The sequence below is a fragment of the Strigops habroptila genome, chromosome 1, assembly GCF_004027225.2.
Source record: "Strigops habroptila isolate Jane chromosome 1, bStrHab1.2.pri, whole genome shotgun sequence".
NCBI classification, from domain to species: domain Eukaryota; kingdom Metazoa; phylum Chordata; class Aves; order Psittaciformes; family Psittacidae; genus Strigops; species Strigops habroptila.
Window position 1 is genome coordinate 137,619,394 of NC_044277.2, and position 19,991 is coordinate 137,639,384.

Here is a 19,991-nt window from a genome sequence, read left to right on the forward strand (position 1 = left end):
GAATACTTGTCACTTAAATATACAAATATATCGGATGTTGTGGTTCTGGGAATTTTTATAATTTATGATGAGCTCTGCATTTCTCTGGCTAACAGATACATAATTGAAGGTGTTAGTTTTAGAAGAGAAACCTTATTTCCAAAGCCAACATCATTTAAAAATAGGTGACCTTGTTCTGTGGTTAATTTAATGCATAGATGTCTGGGGCTGGTTTTCATCAACATCTCTCCCCTCTTTTCCTCTTTTCACCTCCCTCCCCCCCACCAAACGTTTTGAAGTGTGGTGTTTTTGCCAGCTTTTTTGGAATTGCTTTAGAAAACATTAGTTCTTTATGTGTTCCTTTGATACTTGGCTTTCCCTGCCTCTTAAGCATCGTAAAGCTTTAGCTAGGTAAAACAGTCACCTGTGATGGTTCATCTCTTTCTGTGTTGTTAATGAATCAATATATTTTGGATGTTGAGGCTTCCTCAAAAGATCTGCCTGGTTTCACTGGTCTCCAAGCGCGTGGTCCTTGTGCTCTGCATGCACAACAGCTGTGTGTTAGCTCACTATACCCATGTTACAGTCTCATCTCTGCATATGTCTGTCTCCATTGCATTAAAGGTATTTTGTGCATAATTTACACAGTTATCAAATACTTACAAGCTACATTTCTGTTATCCCCAAGCAGGCTGCACTCAGCAGAAATTGCTGTCTGAAAACATGCACAGCTGGTAACCTTTGCTGGTATTCCGCACAGAGCAGAAACACTCCGCTGCTCTCTGACAGGCAAACATATGCATTCGGCAGGATTGGTTCTTTACTTTTTTTTCCTTGCTCATTTGAATTCGTACCGACAACTAGTAGACTGAGTCGCAGTAGTAATAGTCAACGCTGCGTTGTCACAGTTTCCCTCCTCTCGCATCAATTTTGCTTTGTGACCTTGACAAGTCCTTTCACCCCTGCCTTTTATTTTCCCACCCAAAAATCTTCTTGCCTTTGCTTTCAGGCTATAATTTCAAAGAATTAGGAATAAAAATGCTGTGTAGCGGTGGATGTTGATAGTGATTGCTGACTGTAGCAAATGCAAGGTTATAGCATGTTGTATCAGGAAACAAAGTCCTTTAAGCTGCCCAGGAAGCGCCCTGTTCTTGGCCTGAGGCTTTTGGTACACAGATGGAGAAAATGAGGACCCCTCGGTAGGTGCCAACCATTTGGGTAAAACACTAGCTCTGGATGACTTTGAAGATGGTGTTTATGGAGTGAGTGAGTTCCCTAGCAGAGCACAGGAGCAGTGTATTGCCTGTCTGTCATGTCACTCACACAGATCATGAAATGATGGGTGCTTGTTTATTTGGCGATAGAGGCAGTTCCCCCCACTCCCAACACACACAAATAGAGAGAATGGTTAGTAAGATATCTCTTAAGTAATAATGAGATTAACTAACTGTCCTTTGTGGGAACAATCACTGGTAAACCAATTAGTGTGTTAACAGCTGAGTACAAAATCACCCTCAGACACTTGGCATTGAAGCAAGCAGAAAGCTGCCTCAGTGTCATTCATTTTGTACCTTCTATGGGGAAACTGAAAGCTTTCATGTACATGAAAGCCCCACTATATCAGTATTTCAGGTGATTATTGATGTATCTGTTGTAAAACTGGCTGTTTCCAAAACAAGATCGCGTCTGACTGGAGATTGCTTTTGGTGTAACACATCAGGCAGCGAAATCAAGTTAATGGGTGTTCTGCTGTCAGCTTCAGTAGAGTGAGAATTTTACCCCCAGGTAACCATCAAGCTGATCTTATAGGACACTGAAAAATAAGTGATCACTCAACAAAAGTAGCAATGGGATAAAAGAATTTTCTACTTGTGTATATTAAAAATATGTATAATCAATATATTGTTTTCTTCTTTCCACAGACCGTATCAGTATGCATCTGTAGAGAGCAGCTTACCTCCCAGAGAAACATTTGTGTAAGCAACTGAACTGTGCCCTGATACCTAGAGTAAGAAGACTTTTCTGTCCACAGTTTGCAGAACAAGAATGTCCTGAAAATAAGAACAGTAGGAAACAGCGATGAAATATAGGACGAATCTGATCTAGTGAGCTACCTTTTCATCATCACGCAATCCAGTCCAAGCCGTACCTGTAGGCTTGACAACCCTCTTGATTCACAAGTTGAGATATCTATTTGCTGGCCTGGAGTGATGCAACATAATATTTATACACTGTGAGGTGTTAACATGACAACCAGTAGCCGCACATGTCCAGTACCAGCAGTGAATGGACATATGACTCACTATCCAGCAGCGCCATATCCATTACTTTTTCCTCCAGTCATTGGTGGACTGTCACTCCCTTCCCTCCATGGACTCCAGACTCACCCACCAACTAGTGGATGCAGCACCCCATCCCCTGCAAGTAAGTGCTTGGTATTAATAGCTTTTAATGACTGGTTTTCTGCTAACAAAGGCTGATGATTTTCATTCCAAAATTATTATAAGAGTAATTGCACTTGTTCATCTGTCATGTTTTTTACTTGGGCAAAGAGCATGCATTTGTTTTGAAATACCATTTTCACTTAATCTTGTTTTTACACAAATAAACATGCAACTATATGACACACCAAAGCTGTGGAGACCAGGGCTCATAAATCCTGCTATGGATTTTGGTATATTCTGTATTATCATGTTAGCTGCAGAATCCAGTGCTCTGTATTAGCTGTTGTGTGTTCATGAATAGTGATGGTTCCTCAGTACAGAAATCTCTTTAAGTTGTGCAGTAATTAATATTGCTTTCATTCCCTTCTGTAAGTAACTGCTTTCTTCCTGGGCAGCTTGTGAAGAGCAGCCCAGTGGACAGCTAGTAGCTGTGAGCTGCTATGGCTGCAGACTGAGCCCTTGAGTCTATGGTTGAGTTCCTGTCATGAGCAACGAAGTACCACACAGCTGCTTGCTCCCACCTCCCATCCCCAGTGGGACCGGGAGGAGAACTGGGGGGGAAAAACATAAAAGCTGTGGGTTGAGAGAAGAACAGTTTGATAATTGAAACAAAGTATAATAATAGTAATGAAAATTGAGACAACAAAAGAGAGAGAAATAAAACTCAAGAAAAACAAGTAATGCACAATACAATTGCTCACAATGTTCTGACCGATGCCCAGCCTGTCTCCGGTCAGCAGCTCCTGGCCAGCTTCTCACAGTTTATATACTGAGAATGATGTGCTGTGGTATAGAATATTCCTTTGGCTAGTTTGGGTCAGGTGTCCTGTCTCTGCTTCCTCCTGGCTTCTTGTGCCTCTACTCACAGTCAGAGCATGAGACACCGAAAAGTCCTTGATCAGGGTAAGGCGCTACTGAGCAACAACTAAAACACCGATGTGTTATCAGCATTGTTCTCACACTAAATCCAAAACACAGCACCATACCAGCTACTAGGAAGAAAATTAACTCTATCCCAGCCAGAACCAGGGCAGTTCCACATGCAGCACTCTCATGTTTTCAGCACTGCTGAGTGTATTGGCTGGGCAAGTTTTTTTCACCATTTTATGACGAACACACATTTTTTTTGCTCTTTGTTTTATATATGTTTAAGTGCTCCAAACAAAGCTGTCCCAGGTATAAACTCTTTCAGTAGCATCGCATGGACATCTCTGGAGTGGGCAGACCGATGTGTTTATCACCTATGTTTGGAAAACCAGAATGTGTACAGTTTTGCAGGTCAGTTTATTGTGAAGGCACTTGTCTAAATTCATTGCTATGATTGTTCAATGTGAGAAGGTCTTGACTGAACAGGACATTTACCAAACAACTACACTTTCTACTAAAGGAAAAGGAGACCTGTTATGGCAGTGCCCCTAATACATCTTTCAACAGAAGGCATGCAAAGTTAGAGTTCTAAACATGAATGGTAAACCACAGTGAAGACAAAACATCAGAAGAGTAAAGTTGTGGGCTTTTTGATTCCTACTACTAATTCTGGCTTTGTATCTCACTGTATCACACATGCATACTTGAAGACTGGGCAGTCTTGAAGTAAAGCCTCTCTTTTTCCCCACTTATATGGACAGTTTTCATCCAGTCACATATGGGAAGAAGTGTAATTAGGTCAGGCTTTTATTTGCAGTGTTTTATTGCAGGGAGTTTTATCTTTATTGGAGGTGAAAAATAAGACACATTCAGCCAGAAAGTCTACAATCCTGCCAGAAATTATTCTGGTTATTTATCAGAATACCATATTGAATTTATCCCCTGATATTGGAAAAACAACCACCTGTTGAAGGTGTTATTAGTTTTGGGAAACTTTTCCAAGGCATACATTGGTAAATACCAAATGTATGTGATCAGCTAATGCAGAGTTTTTATTTTCCATGAGTTGTTCTTGTGCAATTGAGTGTGTTGCAGATGCATTATTAATGATTATTAAACCAATTGGTGTTCAGTCTTTCAAAAATTAGTGCTAAGTATGAACTTCTATCAATATGTAAAATAAGTGGTTACATCTGAATCTTTGGCTTTGCATCTTTATGCTCTGGCCCCAGCATTTTCAGGGCAGTATTTTTGTTGAGGTGCTTTGCAGCACTGGTTTACTTTGACTGAGCATGAAAGGCTGGCAGCTGTGGTGCATAGCTCAAGGTGTTTGAAATACCAGCCAAAATTGGCAAGATAGGGAAGGGGGTGACTTAAATTCAAATTTCTTTTCAGACACAGTCCCCTGCAGGATGACTCTTCTTGTTTCTGCTACTTTCTTTTCTTACCTTTGGTGGCAACAGTGTCTTGTTTAAAAACCTGTAGACTTCTGATTCTGGAGACTGAGGTTAATGTCACTGAAGTTATAGAGACAGGTTCTTGGAAGCAAGTGAGTTGAGCTTTGGGTTCTATTTCAGGTTTTTGTTCTTCATTGGGGATTTTTTTGTATTTTTTCTTCTTTTTTTTTTTTTTTTTTTTTTGCTTTTGCAATGAAGTGATTGATGGCCTCTGTTAAAGTTAGAACTTATACTGGGTGATGGAAGAATATAGATCTTGCTTGTGAAGACCTGAAGGAATTAAGGTTTGGCCAAACCACTGCTCTCTACATGCTCGAAGCTATTGTACTATTTATCTTCCAGGTTCTTTCCATTCATACAAAATCCAATAGAAATGATTTTACTGAACAGGAATGCTATGAAGATGTCTTTATTTTTTTTTCTTTAAACAATGCAGTTCAACAGCTTTTGTTCAAAATTACAGTCATTTAAGCCTTCATATTATTGTCCTATTCTATTTTGTTCTGTATTGGTTTTAAATTTTCCATGATGGCAGATAACCTTGTATCAAGTTGCATTAAGTTATCTTAATCTACAGTTGGGGTACGTATCTCCAGTCCCATTAAACAGACAACAGTATTTTAGATGTATGAATTTTGTGAGCAAAAGGGGTTTTCAGTAAGCATTTCAGCATGGAGTGATTTAGTTTCATTGATGCTAATAATTGTGTTGCCTCCATGACCCGTGACTTGGCTTCTGTTTTATACTGAGATACGTAGTTCAAAATACTGGTCATGGTGCTAAAGATGTCAGAAGAAAAAATATCACTTTTACACATACATGAACTGTGCATTAGCACTGAATGAGACCATGGTCAAGAAGATAGTTACTTTTATAAGTCCAATTGATTTACCTACCAGTGTATTACCCCATACAGCACAGAGCAGACACCTTCACTCCTGAAACAATCTTTATTAATTTTCAGGCGGTTACTGCTTATCTCATTTAGAAATGGTAAGAGAAGGCAAAATGGGAGGCATTCCCAAGCTTTTTGGGTGGTGTGCCAGCCTGTCCTATACCAACAGGGTCTGGCTCTCTGTCGGACTAGGAGCAGCTGTAGGGTAGTGGATGCTTAACAAAAGTCCTGCAGAGCCTGGCATGTTTCCAACAGGAAAATCACTAAACTTTAGTGAAATATTTGAGGGACGAATAAATAAATATGGATAAATACTGTTACATAACATTTTATTAAAGTAAAAGCATCTTGGGTTCAGGCAGGTAGCGTTCATGCAGGCACACACAGGAGTTTCTGGTATCTGGGTGGCACTGCTCTTCATCAGTCCTGTAAGAAGGGGCGCATCTCGCCATCATGAGGCCTAATGCTGATAATGTTGTTGCCAGAGACCAGTAAGGCAGCTGTCACGATGTGAGAATACAAGCTTAAGAAGAGTTTATCTTCCTTATAAAGCATCTGTTGTGGATGTAACTGCAGCTCTTAATTTCTAGAACAAGACTAATTATAAAAATAGATCTTAAATAAGAAAAACAGACTACAAAAACACCTAACAAAGTGAAGCACCACCCGAAATTTGGGAAGGTATGTAAAAGCCCTGCAGATCATCGTAGTGTATCCACTGAGTTGAAACCTGATGATGAAATTGTCTTTATGTTATGGCTGATGGAACCGAAACCCACACAGTGATGTCGCAGTTTCACAGGCGAATCTCAGCATGGGGACGATGAAGCCATGCTGCTCATTAGTCGTCTCTTTGTAAGACTGGTTTCTGTAGTGTTACTTCACCAGAACAAGTATTACAGAATTAGTTTAACATGGGTAAAGACAGCTGCGTAACAAAGCCAGTTGGTTTGAGCTGGAGATCGTGGCATTGGGAGGAAAAAATTTAATCTGGGCTAATGTTGTGATGAAAGCAATCCTTGAGATCTCTCTTAGATGAAATTAAAGTAGGGTCTGCACAATAACCAATGTGGGAGCTACTAAATAGTAAACCACTTTGATTGTCAATTGTTCTGTTTCTGCTTGGATTGAGTATCCTGCTTCAGGCATCCTGCTTGAATGGGGTGATGTGTGTAGTCCATGGGAGCAACCCCATATTATACCTGTAGCCCCCTGCCACATTTTGGTCCTTAGGTCCTTGGCCAAGGAGCCTTTGGATCCTCAATATTCTGCCTTTATTTGTTGCAAGGAAGGAGTAGGAGTAGCTTGGTAAGGGGGCAGGGGAGAGCGGTGAGCCCGATGCAAGAATGTCCTGGAATTTATATAAACTTAGTAAGACTGCTTCATCAAAATAGTTAAAAAAAAAAAAAAAAAAAAAAAAAAAAAAAAGAAGAAAAATAATCTGAATGTGTTATTAGAAAGGCTGTTGGGATGTCAAGGAGAAAAATCCATACTAAGGTAATTCACTGTATTTTAGCCAAGCTTTTCCATACTTTTCTGTCTGGGGTATTTTAAAAGTGCATTGTAAAGAATAAGAGACTTTATATTCTGTTTTATGTAAATCTCAGGAGAAAATGTGTGAAAAGTAAGATCATCTGAGGAACTGGAAGAGGTAGACAAGGAACTAACTGCAGCATTACTTCTGGGTTGTGCTATGTAAATAGTAATTATAGGTAGTAGTCAGGGTTGCATCTCAGGCTTTTCAGACATGCTCAGGCCAGGCAGATGATTGTTTTAGGGGTTGTTTTCTGCTGGAATTGTTTTTCCTTCCATTATTGCTGGTTACTTACCACTTCAACCCCAACTAAATATTGCTTGCCTTTTTTCTTATTCCCTGGGAAATGGATTTTCCACTGGTATCATTAAAAGGCTAGAGTTAAATCCAGTGTTACTGGTGTAGTACTGCAAGATATTTTTGCCAGCTCCACCCATTGCAGGAATTCATTTACTTTTCCAGTTCTGTTGTTAATCATTATATTGACACAGAAAGTCCTCCCAAAAGCACTCTTTGGCAGATTGCATTAAATATGAATAGCAGATATTCATTACGATGTGTTGCCCCCAAGAGAACTCTAAACTATGTGCACTACTCATGAACAGGCAAATACACTAATTCTCCAGCTATTCAAATTATTTTCAAATAGTTTAGTGTGTCTCTAATAAAAACAAGAATGTCTCTGTTTCCCTTAATTACTTGGAAGGTCAAGGACTCCCACATCTCTTTTTTACTTCACAAAATAGGAAATATTTCTGTCGGAGGTTGGAGTGTGGTTAATACGTGATGGATTTTCTTCCCTTGGCATAGTTACTGAGGCAAGTGCTGTCTGTAATGGACTAAAAGAAAAAACCTCAGCACTCCTTGGCACTCTGGAATTGTCTAAAATAATATTATAATAGTTGTATTGAATTAGGAAAAAAATAATCAACCTTGCTTTGATTATGTTGTTGAGCTTTTTCATGCCTTCTAATTCTAGTGTGGCTGTCTCCCTCTTTTTCCCCAGTTCTGTCTCCCTAGGAAGGCTTGCTGCATAGATATTTACATGTATCTGCAATTAACAGATGGCTTTGAAAACTACCCATGTACCTATTCAGTGCATGTGTTGCACATCTTTGTTGAAAAGACAGAACATGTGTTTGCATTCAGAAAGAGGGGAATAAACAGAATATCAGTATCAGATTTCTTAGCTACAGCCAGTGTTGCCTCATGCTGGCAAGTCTGAGGAGCAATGTCCAGATGATACCCTGCAGATATCACTCATGACCTTGAAAACCACCATTTCTTTTCAATTCTTCCATTTGTTTGCTTTGTGGGGTTTTTTTCCTGGTTGGACTCTTTGTGCAGCTTGAAAGCATCCATGCTTCAGTTAATAAAACTAGGTTACATTGTAATTCTAGTTAATCTGAAACTAGCAAAAAAATTAAAGTTATTTTTATATGTTAGAGCTTCTTTTTTCAGTAGTGCCACTTTCTAAAGGAACAAGAGTGCTTCTTGACTCAGCACAGCCCTGCCATGGTGAATCCTTGGCACCCTGTGGACACAGTCCATTGGATTTTAGGAGGCAGGATGCCAATCTGCAAGAAATCAGTTCTGGGTGTGTATAGACAGGAATGTGCTTCCTGGGAGGAAGCCGAATTTAGAAATTGTCTGTTCTGGCAGGGGGAGTGCATGGCGTAATTCTGGCACATGCTTCATAATGGCTCTGTGCATCCCTCGTGGACCTGCTGTAGTCTGAAGTAGCCTGGCGTTTGGAAGCCTAATAGGAGCTGCCAGAGAATTGCTTCTTCCCTCCTTATGGGCCCCGAAGCAAGGAAACTCCCCAACCAAATGCCTTCTTACCTAAGGCTGGAAATACGCTTCCGCAGAGTATTGCAAATTATGTTTTCCTTTGTTCTGGCCCAACAAAAATAACACTCAGTAGCTCCCAGTGTTGGGGACATGAGGAGTGAAGAACAAAGGGCTGGTTCTGGTCCCCCACTGCCGCATGCTAATGGGTGGACCCTCTGTCACACGTCCAGCCCAATGGTGTAAATTATCCGTTGCAAGTGAAACACAGTATATTATTCAATAGGAGTACAGTGCCTGAGTTCAGGCTTGGCAGGGTAGCAGCACCCAAAGTTTTCTCAATGTCTCATGTGTTTCTAATTGCCAGTTGCACCAATAGGTGCAGTCTCCTGGAATTGTTAATCATGTGGTAGTTCATGGTATTAAAACTGAACATAAGCTTTCATTTTGCCCATTTTCCATTTGAAGGGCTGTGTTTAGCAGCTACAGTTTTAAGACAACTTAATCGTGTTATTTTAGTTATGTGGAGAGTTTCCATTCAGTCATGTTGCCATGATAGTGTGACCATGGGGTGTTTGTAAATACCTTTTTTTACTTTTTCTTTTTTAGCTAAAATGTGCTCTTTATTTTGCCTCAGAGCTGGCCTTGCTAAGACTTTCCTCCTTCACTCCTCTTGTGTTGTTATTTTGTGTTTACTATGCTTTTAGGAATACACAGCATTTAATTGGGAAGCCTTATTTAAGATTTGGATAGAGCAAATTTTCTTCAGGAGAGAGCGATTTAAGGTTTTCCTCATCTAGAATATCTTCCCCTTTTGCCTGTTTAGGGAATATGGGGAACAAGCCGTGTTATGTGGACTTTTCAGTTATATCAATGGCAGCATATTTCCCATTTAAAATGATAAATACCCACCTTATCTGATGAGCCCCGAAAGGGCAGGGAATCCTTTTTCTCTTCCTTTGTCCTTCAGCACTCCGTTTCCTTTCTTACTGCCCAGAATAGGCATACACCAGTAATATTCATAAATGATTTACAAAAGTAATTCCTGTGTAATAGCTTGGGACGTCAAGATTTTATGATGCTGCCAGATGTGCTATCAAACAAAATTATCTGGTTCAAAAAACTTGTGATAAATCTAGTTGGAGAAAATTCCCCAGGGCAAACTCACCCTCTACAAAAGTAACTATATCATAAAATTGTGAGATTCTCCTTTACCACATGTTTGAAATCAGACTTAAAGCAACAGTTTTATTCACATGCAAACTTGGGTTTGGGATAAACTAACAAACAGGAAGGACTAGCTTTACGCAACAGAAAACTCCTTTCCTTTCAAAACACCATGTGTGCTTAGAGGAAATATCAGAGTAAATATCAGAAATATTCTGAAAACCAGAACCTGCATCTCTGAGATACTCAACTGTTTTGTTCAGATAATGCATTTTTAGAAAATAGTCATACCCTAAATATAGTGGGTCTCATCTGGGTTAGGCTGCTGAGCTCCCAATTGCTGTATCTGAGCATGCTGAAGCTGTGCACTGTGTAGCATGCCCAACATGAAATCATAGAATGGTTAGGTTTGGAAAGGACCTTAAGATCATCTAGTTCCAACTCCTTGCCATGAGCTGGGATGCATCATGCTAGACCATGTTGCCCAAGGCTCTGTCCAACCTGGCCTTGAACGCTGCCAGAGATGGAGCATTTACCGCTTCTTTGGGCAACCTGTTCCAGTGCCTCACCACCCTCACAGTAAAGAACTTCTTCCTTATATCTGACCTAAACTTCCCCTATTTCAGTTTAAACCCATTACCCCTTGTCCTATTACTGCAGTCCCTGATGAAGAGTACCTCTTCAGTATTCTTGTAGGCCCCTTTCAGATGCTGGAAGGCTGCTATGATGTCTTCATGCAGCCTTCTCTTCTCCAGGCTGAGAAAATTGTTGCTGTTCAGCCTGTCTTTGTATGGGAGATGCTCAAGCCCCCTTATCATCCTCATGGCCACGTGTGTATGCTCATTCCTTCCTAGTCTCTGTAGGGGAAGTGCATGGGCAGCAGGGTATGTGTTTTGACTGGAAGTTTGGGTTTTGAAGGAGGGGAAGTGGTGGAGATGCACTGGAAGTCTCTAAGGCCATGTCTCTGTGCTGGAGAAGGCTGGACCAGGACAGTGTGCCCTTGGCTTAGACCTACAGGTTTATGGTGGTCCTTGTTTCCTAGAAAAGCCCCCAAGGAAGTCGTGCTGTCTGCACAAATGAGCTTCACCAGTATGAGTAGTTTAGTTACACCAGAGGAGCAAAGGTTTCAAGTGTAATTTTCATCCCAAGGTGTTTGGGAAGAGGGTCTGAAAGTCCTGGCTTTGGTGGAAGTTTTGCGGGGAGAAATGCAGAGTTCAGGCAATAGAAGAGTTTGGTTCAGCATTTTTTGGGAGCCCAGAGCAGAGCTCAAGAGGTGGGTCTGGAGGGCTTGTAGCGTACCATGTCTCTAGGGAATGCACTTCTGCTTCTGGAGTAGTCTTGAGGTTTTCGTGGGCTCAGTGTGCTGCTTGCTGTTACACAACGTGCTTACTTATAGCTTAACTTTAGATGGAAGTCAGCGAGTGTATGCAAGTAGTAAGCGTGGACCTTCTGGTAGAGCTTGGTCTTGCTATTTTTTCAGTGCTGAAGGCCAGTCAAATTTGATTTAACCTCACCATTAGCTTCCTGAGATTCATATGTTTAAATCTGAGACTTGCACTAAGGCTCATGCTCACTTTTTAAAAGAAATCTGAACTGCAAGAAATAAACCTCCCAAAACAAAAAAAACCCACCAAAAAACAAACAAACAACAACAACAAAAAAAAAACCCACCGAAAAAACAACCACCAAAAAAGAAAAAAAAAAAAAAAAAAATCACCAAAGCAAAAAAGAAAGATAAATGCTATGGAAAACTCAAAAAAATACTTTCCTCATCCTTTTACCTTCCTAGTGATGGATTCATGGGCACACGGCTCTTGCAAGGGCTGTGGAGACTCTGCCTCTCTGCCTGAGGTCACAACTCCTCTTCTGTATGTGTGCAAAAGTTATCTAATTACTTCTTGAAAGTTCAAGCCTTGATATTTCAGCTAGATTAGTAAGGGCGTGTAAGAGTGGATAGTGTTCATTCTGTAAATTTAACACAGGTGCTTTTCAAAACCTGGCTTTTACTAAAGATGTATTTTGATATTTGCAGTAATGTGAGAATATTATTTCTGAGATATCATGGGAGGAAATGTATGCTTAATGCAGTTTTCACTGCTTCTCAAAGTTAAAAGTTTTCAGGTATGTTTCAAGTATTTATAACAGACCTAACTAGAACCTTTTACAACCTGTGAATTTTTTTTTTTCCACTCAATTTTTAAATACCTAAAAGTTAGTTTTTATGAAGGAAATGCCAAAAGTCCTTTAAATATGGCTGCAATAGCATAACTTTTCCCTTTCTGTATTTAAAAACAAAAAGAAAGATGTTCTTTAACATACTGAATACTCCAAAGGAGAAAAGTGGTGTCCTGCTGCTGTTACCAGAGGCTTGTAAAACCTCTGTGCTCTAGCAACCTCTGCAATCATATCCGAGGGAGAAAAAACTTGGCTCCCTTTTAAGATTGAAAGTGTCCAAGCCAAAAGTTGGAGCACTGCCCTGTTACAGTAAGGTCACCGTCAGTGGAAAATGCAGCGCAATTTCCTGTGAATTGTGATTTTTATTTGGGTACCATGCCAGTAGTAACGTTACACTGCTATGGAGCACAGCATCTGATAGGGGCAAATACCTAGGGGCTCCAGCAGAGCCAGTGGAAATCCCCATTATTTCTATCCTTATTCTCTTCTTATCCTCATTCCTTCCAGCCTCCGAGTGATACTTGTCTAAGGGTAATGATCCTGTAGAGAGATGCACAGACGTTAAGTCTAGAGCTCTGAAATGAGGCCATGTTGTAAATCTTCAGTCTTAGGAAAAATTCACCTGCATACCAGCATTACCTAAAAGCTATTTCTGAAGGCATGTGATGGGAAATAGAACTGTATCATGTAAACAAATCTTTTTATTATATATTGCCTTTTCATAGCAATTCCAGGATCAAGAGTTCTGTTACTTGAGAAATTAAATCCTGCGAGAATCATTAAAAGTATAGAAATAGTGATGTCATTACAAAATTAACTAGCTATAAACCCATGGGGTGACATATCAATTCATAAAGGGAATAGCAAAACATAATGCAGGGCACATCTGCTGCTTCGATTCCTGCAGAACCATGAGCCTATTGGTATCTGCAGACCACTTGAAACTGAACATCTGTTAGAAGCACTCGAAAAAGCAGCAGGAGAAGCTATACACCTTGCAAAACACTTTGCTGTTGGTAACATCATCGTTTCCATAGTTTATTCTTACAAAAATTGTTCTAAGTCCCCTTCAAGTCCTAGATCTTCCTGGCATTGTTTCTTAAACAGCAACAGCATGAGTAATTGTAAAAATGGCATGGACTTTTCTAAGGGCTTTCCTAACATTTTTATTACTTTTTATTTATTATGCTGCTGCGACATACAAACTGCTGTAGAGCTTCCAAACAACGAGAGAGATATGATCTCTTTTCCAAGTAGCTCGGAAGCAAGAAAAGGAAGACGTATACAGAGTAAGAGAAAAGGACCTGGGCCAAGCGATGGAGGCAAAGAAAGGCTCACATCCTTGAAATGCAAAGTTTGGGATTGCTAAAAAAAAAAAAAAAAATAAAAAAAAATCTGGATGTTTAGAGACAAGGCAGCCTGTGGAGACTGACCTGCTTCATGTCGAGGCCAGCAGTAAAACCTGCATGCACACTCAGTGATCGATTAAGTATTGTAATTGAACTGCGTCATCTTAACTCTTAGCTGAACCGGTCAGGTTGATGGTGTTTTCCCTAGCTGCATGGTCCAGCAGAGTCCAACTAATTGGCAATTTTCTTCCGTTTAACAAAAACAGAAATATAGTTAAGCCAGAGAGAGAAAGATTTCACTATTGATTAGCAGTGGTTGGTTTTGCAAAGTGACCTGACAGGCATTTGGAACACATCAGCTGCCTCATGGTGCAGCAGCCAAACATCTTGGAGCACGATTTGCTCTCCTCGGCTTTTATTACTTGCAGAAGAAGCAAACTCTGCCAGGATGTTATTGGAAGGGATGTTTGCCATTTTAATATGTAGTTACTTGCACAAACTTTATGAAAACATATTGCAGTATCCTTGATTTTTGAGAATAGGTAAGTGTATTTATGTGCAGAAAAAAGTGTGAATCATTGCTGTAAATTATTTGGGAAGGTGAATTAAAATGTACAGCACAAGTGACAGAAAATGCTCATTTTTATTCAGCTCACCTAGTACCAAAGGATTATACTGGAATTACTTCCCATTTCACTTTTTTCAGTAAGCAAAGAATTTTTTACCTGCTTGTCCAAGATGAAGCTGGAGCATTTCATAACCAAGGTAGAGCCTAATTGAGGCAGTCCATTACTAGTGCAAGTATATGTAAAATCACTAATGCTGGTTGTTTAAATGGGGTTTCTGCCAAACCTTTGTCACCATTGTGAAGTGCTCTGCATGTGTGCTGGTGGGTTTCTAACAGTGCTGAAAATATTATACACTGGACAACCTAGAGTTTAAAAACGTAATGAAGTATGCAGAGGAAGATCATTAGCACTAAAACCCAGAGTGAGATACGTGTATTTTTTCTCCCCATATGTTGCGTGATAATCCTTTTTTTAATATGAAACCATGAAACTTTGGTTGCCCAGAAGACCACAGTTAGTCCCAGTAAGAAAGCAATGAAGAGATAAGGAATGTGTGAATGTGTGTACCTTAAACTTTGCCTTTTCAGGGGAAAAAAAGGTCTAAACAAAGTTGTTAAAGCAGCTCTCCTGAGGTCCTACTGCTGCAAGGGCTCTCTGGAGATGATGCCTCTCCTTTCTCTTAGTTGGATGCACTAAGCACATTTTGGGGTTTAGCAGGTTTCTTCTTTGGAGGAAGAATGTAATTTGAGGGTCAGATATGTTGTTTGAGGCTGGCAAAGAGCTTTTCGGTAACGTACAATCACAAAAGGAATCCAGCACCCTTTCCTTACCTGTAGCTTCAACTCTCAGTCCATCCAGGAGCTCTCCCTATAATCTTTTCCTTTAGTTTCTTGTCCCTGCAAATTGTCTGGATGTGTCTGGTTTTCTTTGATTGATTTCTGCCCTTTTATCCCGCATGTATAATTACAGAAAATGTTTCTGCTCCCTCTTTTCTGACTGAGGGAATTGCTTTGTATTTATCCTCAAAGTGGAAGGGTGGCATTCTTCAGTGAGACGTTGTCTTTAGGGCGAGAGGGATGCAGAAGTGCTGTTTAGGAAGGTTAGGCTGGTTCTTGGCAGTCAAGAAAAGGGGAAAGCACAGTCTGGGGAGGGGGCTTATGCCTGGACAATGACAGAGGAGGCAACTGGCTCCTGGGATTTGGTGTAAAACAACTTCTAACAATGTGTGAGCCAGTGAACAGATTCAATGTCTAAGTTTCTCAGAGATGACACCAGTGGAGGGGGGCTCTTTGCCTGTGTCCACTGAGCGCTAGTCATCCTGCAAGAGTAATGGAGAAGGCATTAGAGCCTCACTACTGAGTCACATCGCCTTTATCGAGTCTCAAGTCAGAAGGTTGATGGTAAGTGTGTGTGACGATTTGAGAAAAATGTTGATTGTTGTCAGTTGTCTATCGGTCCGGAAAGTTGGGAATCATTGACCTAACGTATGTCTCTAAGGTCAGGGAGACTGATTTCCAAGGATTTGTGCCCAGGATCAGACATTGGCCTGCTAGGAGGAGCATGAAGAAACGTTGCTGTCACAACGAAGTATCACTTTGTCTTAGGATTGAGTGCTTTTCCCTTCTCTTTTTCCCTGGAATGCTTGTCTTGTCTGACCTGATTTCAGAATATCTTGCACTGTACAAGGCACAACAATACTTTGGATCAAAACTGTGTATTAGGATATGTATCATAGTGAGAAAGTGGCTCCAAGAAGTTTCAAATGCAATGGGGCAAATTTCTTTGTGATCCTGTTAATAACTTTAAACAAAATTTTCCAAAAATCATTGGGAAACATGTGATCATCTCTGTAGTCTGCCTATGCAGAAAGTGAATGAAATCCTCTTTCTGTGCTTGGTGGCTCTGTACACGGGCATCACTGACTGCAGAAGAGCCAGAACTGGGTCTGTCTGTCTCAATGTTCACCGTAGGTCTCTGCAGAATGACCTTGGATTGGCCACCTGTGCCGATGTTTTTGTGTTCAAGAGGTGTGTTTGTAATAGATTACTTTCTAAAATGTTAGGCTTAGCCAGCCCATGCAGTTTCTTTCCTAACAAGAGCTTGTTATTTTCTGTACATACGAGTGTTTGTGGTGGAGCAGAAGGTCTTGGTGGGTTGCAGGATAAGGGGTGAAGGAGGGCAGCCAGGGCTGCTAGAAGGATTGCTTGTATTTCCAAGGGACAGAGGGAATGGGCTTCACCTGTGGCATACATTTGTTACAGATTCTCTCTAAGATCAGGAAATGAGTACAGTCAGTGCTTTGTAATTAACTGTGAGCAGAAAATCTCTGGAGATGCCTAAAACAGATTTGTCCACTTAGAGAAGAAAAGCCATGACTTAACAGGTGTATGGTGCCTGTACTCTGCTACTTAGGAGTTCTTCAGGCTCTGCTGCAAACAAAATATTATCCGACTGTAATAACATTGTGAACCCAAGGACCTTAACTGGTTTCATTATCAAGTGAGTGCCTGAGGGGAAATACACAGATGGAAAGGCATTCCTTTCCCTTGGTATAATGCTCCCGTGACAGAGAATTTATGGCCAGGACGCAGTTGGCCCTTGCATGGGCGCCTGCTGGAGGAAATGCATGAAGCCATTCTAGTCTTTTTTGTTTTTCCTTACAACCTGTTAAAGGGGTGAGTTTTCATTGCCATCCCGAGGCTGGGGGACAGCATAGCTGTATGCTGGAAGCTGGGGTCTGTGCTGGCCCCTTCTCTGTGCTGTGGTCCTTGTTCTCTCCTTGGGCAATGGGGAGGGAACAGCAGTGCTTGGAAAACACCCCATATGGGTGGATGCAGGCTACTGTCCTCGGTCAGTGTGAAGCTCAACTGGCATAATAATCTTCGTAGATGTGCTGGGGAGATGATCAGAAGTGATCTCCTAAAGCTGTGTTTTGTTTGTTTTGGTTTTGTTGTGACCTCTTTTTTGTTTGGTGGTTTGGTTTTGGTTTTTTTTTAAGGTTTTTTTTTTGGGGAGGGGGTGGTGTTGAGGGTTGTTTTTTAGGTTGGTTTGTTTGGTTTTTGGCTTTGGGGTTTTTTTTTGTTTTGGGGTTTTTTTTTATTGTAATTTTTATTTATTATTTATTTTTCACTTTCTGGTGCAGAGGCAGATCTTGGAAAGATCTCTTTCCCAACGTGTTTGCTATACTGGTAGAGATAGCATCTACAAGGTGTAGCCCTATAGCTCAGGCAATCGGAAAGGCTACACATGGGAGAGGGAGGAGATACCAACTCATCATTTAGCTAGCTGAGGTGGCTATACCCTTTTCTGATTCATTAAATACCCTATGGTTTCTCAATTACAGTTGTCAGGAGAAAGGTATGAAAGCCAAGGGGATGTTTTTGGATGTGTGACCGGAAAAGCTGATGTTCTCCAGTTAGGAGTCTGGTCCATCCATCATTGATGACTTTTGTTTTGGAGGACCTGGAATATGAACATTCAGAGCCCACTGGGTAGTTGTCTAGAATGCTGTTACGTATTTCCAGAACAGAATAAATCCAAAAAGTTGGAAATTGCATGCAGGATCCATGTTATATTTTCATGTGTGTGTGTGCACATTTAGGCTTAGTCAAGAACCCCAAAGGTATTGAAATGAAAGCTAAGTAAGTAATGAAGTTGTGATTCAATTGTAAATGTTAATGTTTTTGTGAGAAACTGGAGGAGAAGTTCTTTTATTATTCAAAATGGCTTGTTCCTTCCTTGTTTACGTATCAGTTTGCCCTCCTTTTGAGCATTGTGTATGGTTTCACGGTGAAGAGTTCACAAATCTGAAAATGTTGCCTGCTTGTCGGTGACACTGATCATAGTGCAAAGGTCTTTTGAAAATTTCATACAGATCAAGTAGCTCTGTTAAAAAAAAGCTCAGAAAAAAGGTCACTGGACTCTTTCATTGTTGGCAAAACAACCTATTTTTTTCTTCATCTGGGTCCTAGAAACAGCTGAACAGAACTGATTTCACTGAAGTTACTGATTAAAAACAATCAGCCACCCCAACCTTCCCCCTTCTTCTAACAGACATCTGGCATGGAAAGTTTAAGCTAAGTGTTTTTACCAAGGGTATAAGCAACCAATCTGCTACGATGGCTGCTGCCATAAGAATAAGGAGCTTAAGCAGCCCTGCCTACAGCAACTTCTTAGTTTGAAGATGTTTTACACAGGTCTAAAAATGTGATGCCAAAGTGTGTCTTGATATTAGCATACTGTACGTTATATCCTGTAATTAACTGCACCCACCTGTATGTTGGCATTTCTTTGACTCTTGCTATCCTTTAAACTGTGGGTATCCAAGGATCTAATCCATCTAAGCCCTGGACACCCTGAACTGCAAATGAAGTCAGAGAGCTGCAGGCGCACAGCTCCTGGCAGGATTATGCACCCAGTGAGCTATTGCTCTCATTATGTTGCACTGCAATATATCATCAGTGTGAAACATCATCCTAATGATGCATTAGTGTAATACATCATCAGGGGAGTCCCACCAGTAATGTATTACTCCAAGTATGGTGCTACTCAGTAAGAAAATCATCTTGCAGACCTTGTGTTGTTTCAGAACAGCATCAGCGAAGGCAAAATATGTTGCTAAAGATTGATGCAGCTTCCCAATTTCATAACTATGTTAATGGTGGGGGTACCTTCTGACTTTGCAATTATAATTTCAAAGAGGTCTGTTTGGTCAGTCTTCGGTTGCATTTGTGTTTGGAAGGTGTAGGAATTGATTCTTTAGATTGATGGCTAGTGAGGGCTTGAATAGGAAGCCATAAATCTCTGGCCTGCGTGCCTGTTATATCATTTTTGGGGATGAGGAAGGGCTTTATGAAAACCTGGTGCCAGCATTTGCAATTTTAGGGATTTTTCTAGTGTTGCCCTGGTACATTTTCCTGTTCCAGTCACATACACGAAGATAAGTATGTTTAAGAAGCACTGTCTCACAAAAATTAAACCCTTCTGTTTCCTATATCAATCCATTGATTTTCTTTGGTCTGCAAAATCCTACAGCAAAACAATCCTTCCCTTGGGAGTTGTCTCGAAGGCAAGATTTACTTTGGGGCAAGGCAATTGGGTGACTTTGCTTATGCTTTTGAATTGCAATGGTGATACTGTGATGTGCTCACCATGGGATTGCATCAGTTCCAGGGATTGCCAGTTGGAGAAATGTAGTTGTCAGTGGCCCATGTAATAGAATAGCAGGACTGCATTACTCCATAAGACACATCCATAGTAGGTTTGGAGGGCATATTAGCTACAAAATAGACATTTCTGAAATGTGGTTTTATTCATGGCCAGTGTTTTCTGGAGTGATTCTGGGGACAAGGAAACCTAAAAGAAGTCTGAACTTCAGTGTGCTTTTGAACCTGCATTGCGTATTTTCAGTGTTAAAATGCTGCGCACAGGTTGTTTTTGAAAAAATCTTCCCAGTCACAGAAAAACCTCAGCAAAACCAAGGGATGGTTCTTGAGCAGGTTGAGCAAAATTTGGTCTCCCTTTGCTTTGCTGTTGCTTCTCTTGTATTGCCATGTAACTGGACTAAGCAGTATGATTGTGGCCCTCTCAGGATTTGACAGTCACCCCTTTTTTTCCTGTAAGGTCTTTACCAACTGCTTCTGCCTGTGTACCTCTGTCAGAAAGATAAAGTAGTTTGACAACATGACTGTATTTGCAGGAGCACCTACTAAGCCCTCTGTTACTGCAGCAAAATGACTATTTTGTTACTGCTATAGCTTGTTTCATT

The 19,991-nt window shown here is 40.6% G+C and overlaps 1 protein-coding gene across 1 annotated transcript in view; it reads left to right on the forward strand.

Annotated features, from left to right (window-relative positions):
• RARB (retinoic acid receptor beta) overlaps positions 1 to 19,991 on the forward strand; it is a 309,913-nt gene that overhangs the window by 114,271 nt on the left and 175,651 nt on the right. The window contains exon 2 of the mRNA XM_030495408.2: positions 1,902 to 2,403. Within this exon, the coding sequence (XP_030351268.1) occupies positions 2,226 to 2,403 (178 nt within the window). The 5' untranslated portion in view covers positions 1,902 to 2,225. The remainder of the gene's footprint in view (positions 1 to 1,901; positions 2,404 to 19,991) is intronic.